The sequence below is a fragment of the Anarhichas minor genome, unplaced genomic scaffold (assembly GCF_050575085.1).
Source record: "Anarhichas minor isolate MPS153535 unplaced genomic scaffold, ASM5057508v1 ptg000031l, whole genome shotgun sequence".
Lineage (NCBI taxonomy): Eukaryota > Metazoa > Chordata > Actinopteri > Perciformes > Anarhichadidae > Anarhichas > Anarhichas minor.
Genome location: NW_027466477.1, coordinates 5065001 through 5081316, shown reverse-complemented (window position 1 = coordinate 5081316; position 16316 = coordinate 5065001). Strand labels below are relative to the sequence as shown.

Here is a 16316-nt window from a genome sequence, read left to right as displayed (position 1 = left end):
GAGATGAAGAGGTGTTCAGGAACACTGAGGTCTAACTAAACATGCAGATGAAGAGGTGTTCAGGTACACTGAGGTCTAACTAAACATGAGGAGATGAAGAGGTGTTCAGGTACACTGAGGTCTAACGAAACGTGCAGATGAAGAGGTGTTCAGGAACACAGAGGTCTAACTAAACGTGCAGATGAAGAGGTGTTCAGATACACTGAGGTCTAACTAAACATGAGGAGATGAAGAGGTGTTCGGGTACACTGAGGTCTAACTAAACATGAGGAGATGAAGAGGTGTTCAGGTACACTGAGGTCTAACTAAACGTGCAGATGAAGAGGTGTTCAGGTACACTGAGGTCTAACTAAACATGAGCAGATGAAGAGGTGTTCAGGAACACTGAGGTCTAACTAAACATGAGCAGATGAAGAGGTGTTCAGGAACACTGAGGTCTAACTAAACATGAGGAGATGAAGATGTGTTCATGTACACTGAGGTCTAACTAAACATGCAGATGAAGAGGTGTTCAGGTACACTGAGGTCTAACTAAACATGAGCAGATGAAGAGGTGTTCAGGTACACTGAGGTCTAACTAAATGTGCAGATGAAGAGGTGTTCAGGTACACTGAGGTCTAACTAAACATGCAGATGAAGAGGTGTTCAGGTACACTGAGGTCTAACTAAACATGAGCAGATGAAGATGTGTTCAGGTACACTGAGGTCTAACTAAATGTGCAGATGAAGAGGTGTTCGGGTACACTGAGGTCTAACTAAACATGAGGAGATGAAGAGGTGTTCAGGTACACTGAGGTCTAACTAAACGTGAGGAGATGAAGAGGTGTTCAGGTACACTGAGGTCTAACTAAACATGAGCAGATGAAGAGGTGTTCAGGAACACTGAGGTCTAACTAAACATAAGCAGATGAAGAGGTGTTCAGGAACACTGAGGTCTAACTAAACATGAGGAGATGAAGAGGTGTTCAGGTACACTGAGGTCTAACTAAACATGCAGATGAAGAGGTGTTCAGGTACACTGAGGTCTAACTAAACATGAGCAGATGAAGAGGTGTTCAGGTACACTGAGGTCTAACTAAATGTGCAGATGAAGAGGTGTTCAGGTACACTGAGGTCTAACTAAACATGAGCAGATGAAGAGGTGTTCAGGTACACTGAGGTCTAACTCAACATGAGCAGATGAAGAGGTGTTCAGGTACACTGAGGTCTAACTCAACATGAGCAGATGAAGAGGTGTTCAGGAACACTGAGGTCTAACTAAACATGAGCAGATGAAGAGGTGTTCAGGAACACTGAGGTCTAACTAAACATGAGGAGATGAAGAGGTGTTCAGGTACACTGAGGTCTAACTAAACGTGCAGATGAAGAGGTGTTCAGGTACACTGAGGTCTAACTAAACGTGCAGATGAAGAGCTCGTTGGACCAGTGAAGACGTCTGCAGCTCCATCAGCTCTCTGAATGTGTTACAGAGTTCCTGCAGGCGGCTGCTGAGGGCGTTTTTCCTGCAGAGATGAGGAAGCTTTACGTGCCACTGCTTCCTTCGTCTTTGGCGCCTAAAACAAAGCAGCTGGTCTCCGGATCCTCTCTGTATTGTCTCAGGCACTTCCTGTTTCCTGTCTGCAGAGCTGTGATTGTTGTTTGAGCTTCGAGGAGGAAACTGTCCGGCTTCTTATTCTGCTCTCAGAGGACAGGACGTAACGTCCACTTCCTCCCTCACTGCTGTCCACCCAGGTACAAGTACAACAGTGAAGTATTAGGATGAGAAACTCCAGAAGAGTTCATGTCTACAGACCATAATATCACCACGGTGACCTGAACAGTGAGTTGTCTGCGTGTCGTTGGTTGAGCAGTTTGAGGGAGTTTTGTGTTTTCTGGTCAGTGGAGGGAAGAGAAGAAGAAAGCTGAGTGAAAGCAGAGATTAGACCAGATCTGATGAGGATTAATGGATTAAACAGGAAACAGCTGTTGGAATCAGGGAAACGACTTCCATCAACGACTCTATTTCACTCAATCAGGAGGTTTTATATTCGTCACAGATGACTCAACCTGTGTCAATTATCCAATGAGAGCACAGAGGCCTCGACAGGAAACTGCACATTACAACACAGAACTTCAAAGTAAAACAGCACAACAACTTGTTTCATAAACAGTAAAAATCAGAAATATGTTTAGAATTCAAGACCTCATAATAAAAAGAGATGCAGTAACACAGGTCATACACTACCTCTATAATGATAACTTATTGTTCATATTAGTTTGTTTGTCGTTCTTCGTCTCTGTCTGTGATCATTGATGTCAATGAAGTACACTTTATTATTTAAATCAATTGGAAGAATGAGCACATTTATATGATTTCCTACTTTTTCAAATATGCATTTATTTAATTGAACACTTCTTAAATCATTATTATGTATTTCGTTATATATTTTCATACTATTGTCTTTATCAGTATGTTGTATTATTTTACTCACTGATTGATTATATAATTGATAGATTATTAATTCACATAAAGGAAACATATGTTTACCTTAAATATCTAGTTATTTTATTATATTATTTAATAATAATAATAACAACAATTACTGATTTGATTGTGGGTTGTCTAAAATAACTGGATTTTATTGGGTGGGGCGGAAGTTTGTGCAAACTTTGCTTTTATTTTGAAAGTTTTATTTAGAAACGGAAGCACCGTCCGTTATTACGCCGTGTACCTTCATGTTTCTCCTCCCAGAGCTCCCAGTGTGACGGAGAGCAACTTCGGACTTCACTGGTTCACTTACCGGGACAGAGACCTGCACACTCCAGAAACCAGACCAGGACAGAGACCAGAAACCGGACCAGGACAGAGACTAGAAACCAGACCAGGACAGAGACCAGAAACCAGACCAGAAACCGGAGCGGATCAGAGGTGAGACACTTTAAATGTTTTGGTCTCAGGCTAAAGTGAGTCTCTGAGTCCTGCAGGAAGCAGCTCGTCCTGTTATCGGTCCTGCAGAGTCCTGACAGAATCCGGGTCCCGACAGAGTCCTGACAGAGTCCGGGTCCTGACAGAGTCCTGGTCCTGACAGAGTCTTGGTCCTGACAGAGTCTGGACAGAGTCCGGGTCGCGACAGAGTCCGGGTTCTGACAGAGTCATGGTCCTGCAGAGTCCTGGTCCTGACAGAGTCCTGGTCCTGACAGAGTCCTGGTCCTCTGAGTCTCTCCTTCTTTTCTGGATTTGAGGTTTTTTTGGGTGAAGTGTCCGAATGACTCAAAGTTTTGGCGCAAACTGGAGACAGGCGCGTTTTTGACGTGAGACATGAATTATTCAGAGAGGAAGACCAGTTGAAGACCAGTTGAATGTGTTTATAGTATAATTATTACAATTATTATTGAATGATATCTTTATGATGATACCTGTCATAATGATCCTGATGAGAGCTGCAGGTTAAATCCTCACACAGAAGCATCTGGTGCTGGATCTGGTCTCTCTGACACCAGTTACTGGTTCTAGTGGTCTGCTCCCAGCAGGGTGCATCTGCAGCTCTGGCTTTATTTGATTTAAATACAGATTTTTTGATGTAATCAAACACAATGAAGGAGTTATTGTCATTATATAGTAAATATGAATATGTAGCGTTTTAAAGCTGGTTTCATGATTCATTCATTGAGATCATTCTGTGTCAGATTACGTTTTATATTACAGTAACCTGACTAAAATAAACGTGAAGTGTGACCTTGACAAGGTTGATGGATTTATTAATAATGAAAATAGAATAAAACAAATTTCAACTCTTAAATTAAAGCTGCGAGCAACATTGATCGGGCCCTCGCAACTTCACGCACGTCGAGTGTACTGGCAGGACTCTGGTTGACGCGGCCATCCATTTCTGTGACCATCATACACAGCGCCTGGAAATTTCAAAAACGACACTAGAAATTCATACAAAATTCAAAATGGCTGACTTCCGGTTGGGTTTAGAGGATAGACCCCTAAGACATTTTTTTAAGTCTATATGTGATACATCTGCTTACCAAATTGTATACATCTAGGTGAAACGTGAGGGCTGCATCGTCAAAATATTGTAGGGGGTGCTATCGAGCCGATTTGCCACACTGAAGCATTAAAATCACATCAGATAACTACATTCAGGATTTTAAATGTGTGTGACAAGTTTGGTTATGTTTTGAGCATTTTTAGCCTCTCGAAATCACCTTAATCTTTCATGGCGAAGAATGCGTCGCCACGGCAACAGCTTTTCACGAAACAACAAGCTTTGAGTAACTTTTCATCACAAAGTTCTTTAGATTGTTCTGACCAAATTTGAAGTTGATTTGATTATTTTTCTAGGAGGAGTTCGTTAGAGTACAGCGCCTGGAAATGACAAAAACGACACTAGAAATTCATACAAAATTCAAAATGGCTGACTTCGGGTTGGGTTTAGAGCATGGCTCCAAGAGACTTTTTTTTAAGTCCAAATGTGATACATGAGCCTACCAAATTTTATAAATATATGTGAAACGTACTGCGAGGGCTGCTTCTTCTAAATTTTGTAGGGGGCGCTATTGAGCCGATTTGCCACTCTGAACCAATAAAATCATATTATATAACTAAATTTTGGGCTTGTAATCTGTTTGCCAGGTTTGCTTATGTTTCGAGCATTTTTAGCCTCTCAAAATGACCTTCGTTTTTCACGGCGAAGACTGCGTCGCCACGGCAACGGCGTTCGACGAAACATCAAAAGCTTCATGAACTGGCATTATGAACTTCGTACATTTGTGTGGAACTAACTTGATGTTGATCTGATTTACCTACTAAGAGAAACAAGCCAAAGTATAGACTTTAACTTCCTGTTACCAGTAGGTGGCGCTATGACTATGATTCAAAATTGGCCTGCAGATGTCTTCAGGACTGGAGTCTAATCAAACATGTGAAATCTGGTAATGATCTGATGATGTGGAGTCAAGCTACATCAGTTTATTCGTTCATGGCGAAGGATCGAAATTTGCCAAGCCGCCACGTCGCCGCCCTTCAACAACTTCTTACAATCTTCACAATGAAGTATTTTCAAGGTCTTAAGACTTTTCTGACAACATTTGAGAGGGATCTGATTAATCTGTGAGGAGCAGGATGTCAAAGTACACAACTAACAACTTCCAGTTGCCACTAGGTGGCGCTATTACTATGATTCTAAATTGTCATATAGATGTGTTCGGGGTCAGGATGTTATGACATATGAGAAATTTGGAGCAGATTAGACAATGTACGGCCGAGTTACAACAACTTCCTTTTTCATGGCGAATGGTGTTTTTTTGCCGCCACGGATACATAGTTCGATAACTTTTTGATCTTTGAGTAACTTTTCACTGTCAAGGTCTCAAGAGCATGCTGACCAAATCTGAAGTTGATCTGGTTAAATCTCTGGGAGGAGTTCGTTAAAGTACGACGCCTTGAAATGGTCAAAATACGTCATAAAATTCAAAATGGCCGACTTCCTGTTTGGTTTAGTGAAAAATTCCAAGAGGATTTTTTGTACGTCCCATCATCATCCACATACCTACCAAATTTCATACAGCTAGGTGAAACCCAATGTTAGGGCTACTCAATAGGGGGCGCTATCGAGCCAATATTTCATACTGCAGCTGGACACCCCAATCACACTGCAATTTTCGCAAATTCTGGCTTGCGTGCCAAATTTCAAAAGGTTTCCAGTATCCCAAGCACCTCCTTTTTGTGATGAAAGACACAAAATAATAATAATAATAATAGTAAACATTAGAATAACGATAGGTCCTCCGCACCGACTACGTCGGTGCTCGGGCCCTAACTAATTAAATATTAATAAATAAAACACTTCAGTGAGACGTGCAGTGACATGTATTTTCTACTGACTACGTTTATAGATTTGTCAACCTGTGGTGAAAACTCATATTAGTGATCTTATTGTGAAGGTACAAACAGGAAACAGTGCTCTAAGCCAGTGAAGTCCATCAGTCTCACTAATTAACACATTAACTAGGTACTCATTAATTAGTCATGTAATTTGTATTCATTGACTCCTCCCCTTTACATAAAGATTAGACTTCAGAATAAAAAGAGACACTCAATAAACAGAACAGAGCGAGGTCAACGAAACACATTCCAGCCTTTTTCAGGAAGTCCAGAGATACACAACCACTGCTGCACAAGGTCACACACACACACACACACACACACACACACACACACACACACACACACACACACAGGATACAGGGAGTGCCTGTAGCAGCTGAGGGGAGTCATGTCTCCTCGAAAGGTGGAAAGCTTTCAAAGTAACCCTAACACCCAGTATGAGTAGTTATGTAGAACATCTGTACTTTACTACTGCCTATTGTGAACATTCTCACCATTTATGACTAACACTGCCAAGTCTTCACCCAGAATACTCACCTTTAAGTCCCTCTGGTAGAGTCAGTCGTCACTTCTGCATCACACGGTTAACGGACATGGAAGAGGGTTAACTTAATCTAAAAAAACAGAGTCTTCAGTTTGCCTCCAGTCACTTACAAATGGTAAGGCTGTGGTTTTATTAAAGTTTTTCCAAAGCAATCACATAAAACAATTTAAATTCAATGAAACAGTCTCAGTGCTACAAAAGCTAAAGCTAACATCCTGCTGTTAACAGGCTCTCAGTCAGCTCTCGCTGTGAGCTCTTTTCTTTTTTCTTTTTTTCATGCTGTCTTCTGATAACGCACAAAGGGTCTTCTATCACACCTCTGAGGGGGTAAGACCCCTAAGGGTCTATTAAAGAAGTCTATCCCCGTCTCTACAACAGGGGAACAAGCTGAATCTCACAGTTTTTCTGCTTCTTTTATCCTACTCTGATTCTAGTAGCTCCCCTAATCACATGCGTCACACATACAGGAGACATCTTGTACCAGAGTTAGCAACAGGATGTAACTGGTTGTAACTGGTTTGGTCCTGTTAGAACCAGAAGCACTATAAAAGGCTCAAGTGACTATGTTACATAAAGTGTCTAAGGAGGTTATATGTTTCTATCACTTCTAACATGAAATAAAACAGTTTATATGTTAAATCACATCTATCATGAAATAAAACAGTTTATATGTTAAATCACATCTATCATGAAATAAAACAGTTTATATGTTAAATCACATCTATCATGAAATAAAACAGTTTATATGTTAAATCACATCTAACATGAAATAAAACAGTTTATATGTTAAATCACTTTTAACATGAAATAAAACAGTTTATATGTTAAATCACATCTATCATGAAATAAAACAGTTTATATGTTAAATCACATCTATCATGAAATAAAACAGTTTATATGTTAAATCACATCTAACATGAAATAAAACAGTTTATATGTTAAATCACATCTATCATGAAATAAAACAGTTTATATGTTAAATCACATCTATCATGAAATAAAACAGTTTATATGTTAAATCACATCTAACATGAAATAAAACAGTTTATATGTTAAATCACATCTATCATGAAATAAAACAGTTTATATGTTAAATCACATCTAACATGAAATAAAACAGTTTATATGTTAAATCACATCTATCATGAAATAAAACAGTTTATATGTTAAATCACATCTATCATGAAATAAAACAGTTTATATGTTAAATCACATCTAACATGAAATAAAACAGTTTATATGTTAAATCACATCTATCATGAAATAAAACAGTTTATATGTTAAATCACATCTATCATGAAATAAAACAGTTTATATGTTAAATCACATCTAACATGAAATAAAACAGTTTATATGTTAAATCACATCTATCATGAAATAAAACAGTTTATATGTTAAATCACATCTAACATGAAATAAAACAGTTTATATGTTAAATCACATCTATCATGAAATAAAACAGTTTATATGTTAAATCACATCTAACATGAAATAAAACAGTTTATATGTTAAATCACATCTAACATGAAATAAAACAGTTTATATTATGATATGTTGTGATGGTTTTACTTTTATGCTTTCATATTTTTCTACAATCTCTTAACAACACGCACAGACAATCCCGCTGTATTCTGGGTGATGTATGCAAATGCATGGTGTGGTTTTGGGTTCTCCTCCAGATGGACCGCTGCTGTCTGTAGGTCAGTGATGGCCGCCGGGTGTCCTGGACGAGGAGGAGACCGAGTCAGATCCAGACTCCATGTTGGTCGTCATGGCGACTCTGGATGGAGACACGACGGTTGAGACCCTTCTGGACGCAATCCATCTGGAGAGGTCAGAGGTTAACTCACCACAGTCCAACCAGCTATCGATGCTAACACTTTAGCACTGTGTGTGCTACAGTGTGATGTGTGTTAATCAACAGTCACTAACTCCTCATTTGTTTAAGAAAACATCTGGAAGCACTTGCTACAGGGTAACATCGTGCTTTATATATATATGTGCATGCGTGAAAAGGGTTAGCATGGAACATTTAACATATACAGGGTGGGATAGCTACGGATATCTACCGGAGGAAACAGAAGTATTACCCTCTTCCTGTTTTGGTTGTACAAAGGTTGACTACCTTCCTCTGTGCTGTATACGGAGCCGCTTTTTCCCTGCAGCTTATAAGGAACCAATCTAAACATCAATGTCATTATTCTATAGACATTATGCAATCAACATTTACTTCATCATTAAAGCAAACAAAACTTTTGCCATTTTTTTGACTGCAGGTACCTGGACACCTTCCATCGAGCCGGTCTCCTGTTGGCTCGAGACTTCACACACCTGGATCACGATGCCTTTGTCAGTCTGGGAATAACCGCCACAGGACACAGGAAGAGAATCCTACGATTGGTTGGTCACGTTCAGAGGAGAGAGAGTCAAAGAGCCTATCAGAAAGCTAAGCTCCCACGTGACCGCTGTCGGTCTGTGACGGAGCGAGGTCACAGTTCTGCATCGCTCTGTCATTCACCAAGACCCATGAACTTTGAGGCGTTCAGGAACAGCTCGGCTCCGAACCTCGCCAACATGCTGACCGACTCTGAAGGCAGCAGACCGGTGGTGAAGCCGGTTCCCAAACCCAGAACCGTCTTCAACCGCCGTAGGACAGCACCGATCCACTTCTGTCCAACACCAGACCCTGCACCGCCCCCATCCAGGAGGCTTTCCCAGGAGTCCATCTGTTTTACTGTGTTAGAGGGTTTGACCTCAGGGGACATGCCCACATCTGATGACAGGTTGACCTCTGACCTCAGCAACAAGTCGACCACGTCCAGCCGAAGACCGAGTCAGACGGAGCGGAGGAGGCCGAGTCGTAGCTTGTCTCTGTCGGACGCTGGAGGGTTGTTACCTCCCGTTCCTCCGAGACTGAACCGTGGGATCCCCTCCGCCGTGTTCCAGGGGTCCCCGCCCTCCTCTTCCTCTTCCTCACCTGTACGGAGAGAACAGAACCAGAACCAGACACCTCCTGGGACTTCCTGTGCCGGTAGTCTTGACAACAGCAGGCTCTCTGGATCCTCTGGTTCACCCAGAGGTGGTGGGATGGAGATGGTCTCTAACGAGATCTACTGGGGGACTTTACCTGGTTCTACTGCCCCCAGTGGAGGGAGGAGTTACTGCAGCCAGCAGTCAGCTCCTCCGACTCCACCGAGACCAACACCTGACAGGAACCCTGAGAGGAATAGGTAGGTCACTCTAAACTTGTTTCTAGACCAGGGTCCAAAGAACGAGGGTTATTCACTTGTGCTAAGCTAAACGTTGTGTCAAGATACATCCATGTTATCAGCCTAAATACATCCTACCTACCTTGTGATCAAACAACCATCCAAGGCCTCCCAAGGATTTACTTACCTACCTACCTCAGGGTTGTGGTTCCAGGAGGCTAACGGGGTCAGTATGCTTCTAATGTAGTGATCATTGGATCTTCAAACAGCATCTGAAACCTCATCCACCCACACCATTCGGACGTTGGTATTGGGAGGTATTTAAGGGGTCAGAACTGCTTCAACACTTGTAGTATTAAGAACAACTTAATTGTCAGGTCTACGACAATAAAGTAAGATTGGATATATTATCCAGTGGATCCAGTGGTTTTGTAGTTTGACGCACACTGAGGACTACAAGTCAGGATATCACCACATGCTCTGATTCAAATAATTATTTTTACAAGTTCAACTACTAAAGTGACCCAATGAATCACTAGAACTCTGAATTCTGATTTATTGTTTGTCTATGTGTGTTTTCAGTGGCAGCACTTTAAGTTATAACTCTTCAGGATCAGCTAGAGGTGAGTACAGACGTGACTACGTATGAAAACATGATGCATAGTGACAGTAAGACTTTACAAGAACAACCTTTTAAATCTGGATCCTGTTTATTTTGCCCTTTATTGGTTGGGGCACATTCTTGAGAATTCCTAGTACCCTGATGTTTGAACACTGTTCTGTTTGTGTGGTTTAATAAGCAGAGTTTAATAAGCAGAACATCACTGGATGAGTTTGGGGTTTCATTACCATCAGTGCTGCAGTACCCAGTTAACTCTGTTAAGTTTTCTGTTCAACAGCTTCAACAGACGACCCCGAGGACGAGATCAGCCCCTACTGTGAAACCTTTTTCCAAACCAGAAGAAGTCCACATCCCTGTGAGGTGAGACAGACGATACATCAAGATTGTTGGGTTTAAACGTGTAACATGTCGAGTGATGAAATGTGCTCTTTAAATATTTTATCCTGCAGAGTGAGAGAAGCAGACTGGAGGACAGAGAGACGAGGAGGGGGGAGGACAAACATGCAGAGGATCATGGGTAAGACTCGCAACTTTTTTTTTTTTAGCTTTGTATGTTCATAAATTAAATACTGTACGACAACAAAATAATAAGAATTAAAAATAGAAAGGATAGGGTCAAACAAACAACATAAGTGGAAAAAGTCAAACAATTCATGAAAAGAATGTGTAATTTGTATTAACAAAGACAAACTAAAACAGGGTTTATATGACGTAATGTTACGTATTGAGACAGCAATAAGACACGTTTATCACAATATTACAATCCGTTTTCTCTGCATTCATCACCAGCTTCAGTTGAAAGAGCTGAAGCTGTCAAATATATAAAGTTGTATCAACTGCATATTGTCGGAGTGCCCCAAGGTTCTGTACTTGGCCCAATTTTATTTTGTAGAGCTTCTCTTTAAACTGCAGTCTGTGTTTAGTATTGGGCAGTTCAGCTTGTGTTGAATGCAGACAAAACTAAGTTATACTGAGGTTCAAAGTTAATTCTTGACCTGCGAAACTGCAGCTTAGAAAGATACGACTGAAAGCTACCGAACAGCTACGAAATGGACCGTGTGAGAAGTTACATTTGTATTTGAGAATATAGAATTGAGGGGAACTGAACGTTATTTACAGGATGAATGTATAAAGCAGATTATTATCTTGTTGTATTTCTACTTCAGGCTCCAGAAGTTCCCTTGGACGAAGCGTTTGTCTCAGGCTCTTCACTCTGGAGACTCCCAGGGTTACAGCACCGTCGGTGAACATCCCCCCCCGGTCCGCTACCTCTCCCTGCCAACCCACAGCTTCGCCTCAGAGGCCGACGAGGACCTGACCATCTCCCCCTACGCCAGCTACACCTCCCTGACGGAGAGAGCCCCACCCATCATCAGCGGCTGGCTTGACAAGCTGTCTCCACAGGGGTGCGTTTGATTTACACAGCGGGTTAGACCAGGGAGAAGAAAACCATAGGTTCCAGAGGTTTTTCAGGAGGTTGTAGGGTCCTGTGAAGGTGAATCAAGTAGCATAAAGTTAGCATGCTATGTTTCCTCATGTCGGTAGATACAGGGGTTTGTGGGTAAACAAAGGTTGAATATGGAGCCTGAGCAGATCTTGGAGCTCCTCCCATGTTCTCAACCGGCCAATCACAGCAGTGGAATGAGAAACCATCAGTGACACATGGCTTCCTGTTGTTCATGTGTGTGTGTTTGTCGGGGGTCAGAAGTCAGCACAGGCTGTAGTGCTGCATCTTCTCTTCTCTGCTCCTCCTTGTGTCTTCTTCCTCCTGAGGAGCTGCCTCTGCCTCGTCATCTTCCTCTCCTCCTGCTCCTCTTCTTCATCATCCTCTGCTCGGTGTGTTTCTCTTTTCTTCTTTCCTCTTATTTCTCTTTAAAACAACAAAGTTCTTCTGTGGTGTTTATCAAAATCAGTACAGAAACCAATACGTTCATTATCCAATCAGTGTTTTCTGATGATGCTCCGTGTTTATACATCTGGAATGTTTCAATCCCAACACTACACTGTAACACAAAAACACCAGTCAGTTGGGATGTGTCTTTGTGTCTTTGTATCTGTGTGTTGTTGTCTCTTTGTGTTTTTTACCTTTGTCTTTGTGTCTTTGTATCTGTGTTTTTGTATCTTTGTGTCTTTGTATTTTGTTTTTTTTGTGTCTTTGTATCTCTGTGTTGTTGTCTCTTTGTGTTTTCGTATATTTGTGTTTTTGAATCTTTTGGTCTGTGTATCTTTGTGTCTGTGTATCTTTGTGTATTTGTTGTAACAATGATCTCGTGACTCTGAATATGTCGTGTGTTTTATCTTTCAGGAACTATGTTTTCCAGAAGCGCTACGTGAAGTTTAATGGCAAAAACCTGATGTACTTTGGCAGTGAGAAGGTAAAGAAACTACATCCAGAGTTAAAAGATTATTATTATCATTACTATGTAAAGTTTCATAGTCCTTATCCTGTCCTGTTTTAGTGTTTTACTAAATTGAATCAGTGAGGATTTAATGTGGATATCTTGACTTTAACAGATCTGTAAAGTGATTTAAATTCATGTTAAAACATAATTTCTCAGTATTTCTATATTTAAATACTTGTCTTTTCTCCTGATCTAACAACGTGGTGATGAAGGCGTCAACCTTCCTCTTCATCTCACTGTCTCTCTGCACCCATCAATCACTGTATCTGATAAGCCCCGCCCCCTTGTTAAATGATCCAATTAAATCTGACGAACTTGATGTAAACTCAGTGACACTGAAGACAAAGACGCTCTAACTGCTCTGTTACTGAGAGTCACACCTGAGCACTAATGATGTAGTGCAGTAAAAGTACTATTACCACATACCTGGTACAAGTAAACGTCATGCATTCAAAAGAAGTACCAATAGTAAAAGTACTCATTATGCAGAATAATATGTATTATGATTATTGATGTATTAGTGTGCTCATTTGAATGACTTTATATTATCTATAATAATACTTCATCATTTATTAGTTGATTAATAATAAAAGTAACTGAAGCTGTCAGATAAAAGTACAATATTTACTCTGAGATGTAGAGGAGAAGAAGTAAAGTAAAGTACCTCTAAATGAGTAGAGTCCTTGAGTAAAAGTACTCTACAGATATCTACATGAAGAGTTTCTGTCAGAGACTCACCGCTCTGATAAGAAGAACAGATGAAGGTCTTTAATTATTGGTTTCCTGTTTCTGTCCTCTGCTCCGTCTCAGGACGTGTACCCTAAAGGAGTGATCCCATTGGCTGCCATCCAGATGGCCCGCCCAGCCAAAGACAACAAGTTTGAAATAGTGACGAGTCACAGGATCTTTGTTTTCAGGACTGATAATGAAGGTAGATGAAGAACACACACACACACACACACACACACACACACACACACACACACACACAGAAGATGATGATGATGATGATGTCGTCTCAGTGCTGAGGCGGCGGTGGGTCGGCACGCTGCAGGAACACGTCAGAGATCAGCTGGCGTTTGGTCGGCGGCGTTTCGGTCCCGGGTCACACTGTCAGAGACATGGAGCCCTGGAGCTGAAGGGAACCAAGTCTAAAGTGTACGCCGCCATCATCACGGAGCAGATCTGGATCTACAAGAGTGAACAGGTGAGACGGTTCGTCACGGTGACACGATCTCCATCTTAGGAAGAACTTCCTGTTATTCAGCTCAAGACAAGACCTTCAAGAACCCTTCAAACTTTTTGGTTCCAGTGGTTTTCTGTCCGTCTCTGAACCAGAACACAGACTTTGACTTGTAACTCTCTCAGCAGTGAACTTCTGTCTCTAACTTATGTGTGTGCAGTGTTTTCGTAACGGAATCGGCATCACGGTGATCGAAGCTCGAGGATCGACGATCAGAGACGGAAAACACAAGAGCTTCGACCTCATCACTCCGTACAAAAGCTTCAGGTATCGATGCTCCTCTCTCACCGATACGGTCCACATGAACCGGCTGGTGGTGGTTCGGTTTCTGTTCCTCAGAGGGTCCAAAGTTTCAGTTCTGTAATAGAGACTGTAAAGACTCTACGAGTAGATCTGTAGGTTCTACTAGTCTCTGCTAGTCTCTGCCAGTCTCTACTAGTCTCTACCAGTCTCTGTTAGTCTCTACAAGTCTCTACCAGTCTCTACTAGTCTCTACCAGTCTCTGTTAGTCTCTACTAGTCTCTACCAGTCTCTACTAGTCTCTACTAGTCTATACTAGTCTCTACTAGTCCCTGCTAGTCTCTGCCAGTCTATACTAGTCTCTACTAGTCTCTACAAATCTATACTAGTCTCTACTAATTTCTGCCAGTCTATACTACTCTCGACTAGTCTCTGCCAGTCTATACTAGTCTCTACTAGCCTCTACCAGTCTATACTAGTCTCTACTAGTCTCTGCCAGTCTACACTAGTCTCTGCTAGTCTCTACTACTCTCTGCTAGTCTCTACTTGTCTGTACTAGTCTATACTAGTCTATACTAGTCTCTACCAGTCTCTACTAGTCTCTACTAGTCTCTGCCAGTCTATACTAGTCTACTAGTCTCTGCCAGTCTATACTAGTCTATACTAGTCTCTACTAGCCTATACTAGCCTATACTAGTCTCTGCTAGTCTCTACTGGTCTCTACCAGTCTCTACTAGTCTCTGCCAGTCTCTACTAGTCTCTACTAGTCTGCCAGTCTCCACTAGTCTCTGCTAGTCTCTGCCATTCTCTACTAGTCTCTGCTAGTCTCTGCCAGTCTCTACCAGTCTCTATTAGTCTCTACTAGTCTCTACCAGTCTATACTAGTATCTGCCAGTCTATACTAGTATATACTAGTCTCTACTAGTCTCTGCTAGTCTCTACTAGCCTCTACCAGTCTATACTAGTCTATACTAGTCTCTGCCAGTCTATACTAGTCTCTGCTAGTCTCTACTAGTCTCTACTAGTCTCTGCCAGTCTATACTAGTCTCTACTAGTCTCTGCTAGTCTCTACTAGCCTCTACAAGTCTATGCTAGTCTATACTAGTCTATACTAGTCTCTGCTAGTCTCTACCAGTCTATACTAGTCTCTACCAGTCTATAATAGTCTCTACTAGTCTCTGCTAGTCTCTACCAGTCTATACTAGTCTATACTAGTCTCTACTAGTCTCTACTAGTCTCTGCTAGTCTCTACCAGTCTATACTAGTCTAGACTAGTCTCTGCTAGTCTCTACTAGTCATTGCCAGTCTCTACCAGTCTATACTAGTCTCTACTAGTTTCTGCCAGTCTATACTAGTCTCTGCTAGTCTATACTAGTCTCTACTAGTCTCTGCCAGTCTATACTAGTCTCTACTAGCCTCTACCAGTCTATACTAGTCTCTACTAGTCTCTGCCAGTCTATACTAGTCTCCGCCAGTCTATACTAGTTTCTGCTAGTCTCTACTTGTCTATACTAGGCTATACTAGTCTCTGCTAGTCTCTACTAGTCTCTACCAGTCTATACTAGTCTCCGCCAGTCTATACTAGTCTCTGCTAGTCTCTACTAGTCTCTGCTAGTCTCTACTTGTCTATACTAGTCTATACTAGTCTCTGCTAGTCTCTACTAGTCTCTACCAGTCTATACTAGTCTCTGCCAGTCTATACTAGTCTCTACTAGTCTCTGCTAGTCTATACTAGTCTCTACCAGTCTATACTAGTCTCTACTAGTCTCTGCCAGTCTATACTAGTCTCTACTAGTCTATACTAGTCTATACTAGTCTATACTAGTATCTGCCAGTCTCTACTAGTCTCTGCCAGTCTATACTAGTCTCTACCAGTCTATACTAGTCTCTGCCAGTCTATACTAGTCTCTACTAGTCTCTGCTAGTCTATACTAGTCTCTACTAGTCTCTGCCAGTCTATACTAGTCTATACTAGTCTCTGCCAGTCTATACTAGTCTCTACCAGTCTATACTAGTCTATACTAGTCTCTACTAGTCTCTGCCAGTCTATACTAGTCTCTACCAGTCTATACTAGTCTATACTAGTCTCAGCTAGTCTATACTAGTCTCTACTAAATGTAAACCCTTTATTAATAAAAAGGGGGCGTATCTGTTTTTCAAACGGCGTTGCCGTGGCGACCT

The 16316-nt window shown here is 41.4% G+C and overlaps 1 protein-coding gene across 1 annotated transcript in view; it reads left to right on the top strand.

The window, feature by feature from the left end:
- The first annotated feature begins 1629 nt into the window (after nucleotides 1–1629).
- arap3 (ArfGAP with RhoGAP domain, ankyrin repeat and PH domain 3) overlaps nucleotides 1630–16316 on the top strand; it is a 31285-nt gene continuing 16598 nt past the window's right edge. The window contains exons 1-12 of the mRNA XM_076105272.1: nucleotides 1630–1731; nucleotides 2732–2908; nucleotides 8099–8252; nucleotides 8696–9649; nucleotides 10211–10251; nucleotides 10528–10610; nucleotides 10700–10767; nucleotides 11417–11656; nucleotides 12556–12625; nucleotides 13463–13583; nucleotides 13675–13859; nucleotides 14056–14162. Of these exons, the coding sequence (XP_075961387.1) occupies nucleotides 8179–8252; nucleotides 8696–9649; nucleotides 10211–10251; nucleotides 10528–10610; nucleotides 10700–10767; nucleotides 11417–11656; nucleotides 12556–12625; nucleotides 13463–13583; nucleotides 13675–13859; nucleotides 14056–14162 (1943 nt within the window). The 5' untranslated portion in view covers nucleotides 1630–1731; nucleotides 2732–2908; nucleotides 8099–8178. The remainder of the gene's footprint in view (nucleotides 1732–2731; nucleotides 2909–8098; nucleotides 8253–8695; nucleotides 9650–10210; nucleotides 10252–10527; nucleotides 10611–10699; nucleotides 10768–11416; nucleotides 11657–12555; nucleotides 12626–13462; nucleotides 13584–13674; nucleotides 13860–14055; nucleotides 14163–16316) is intronic.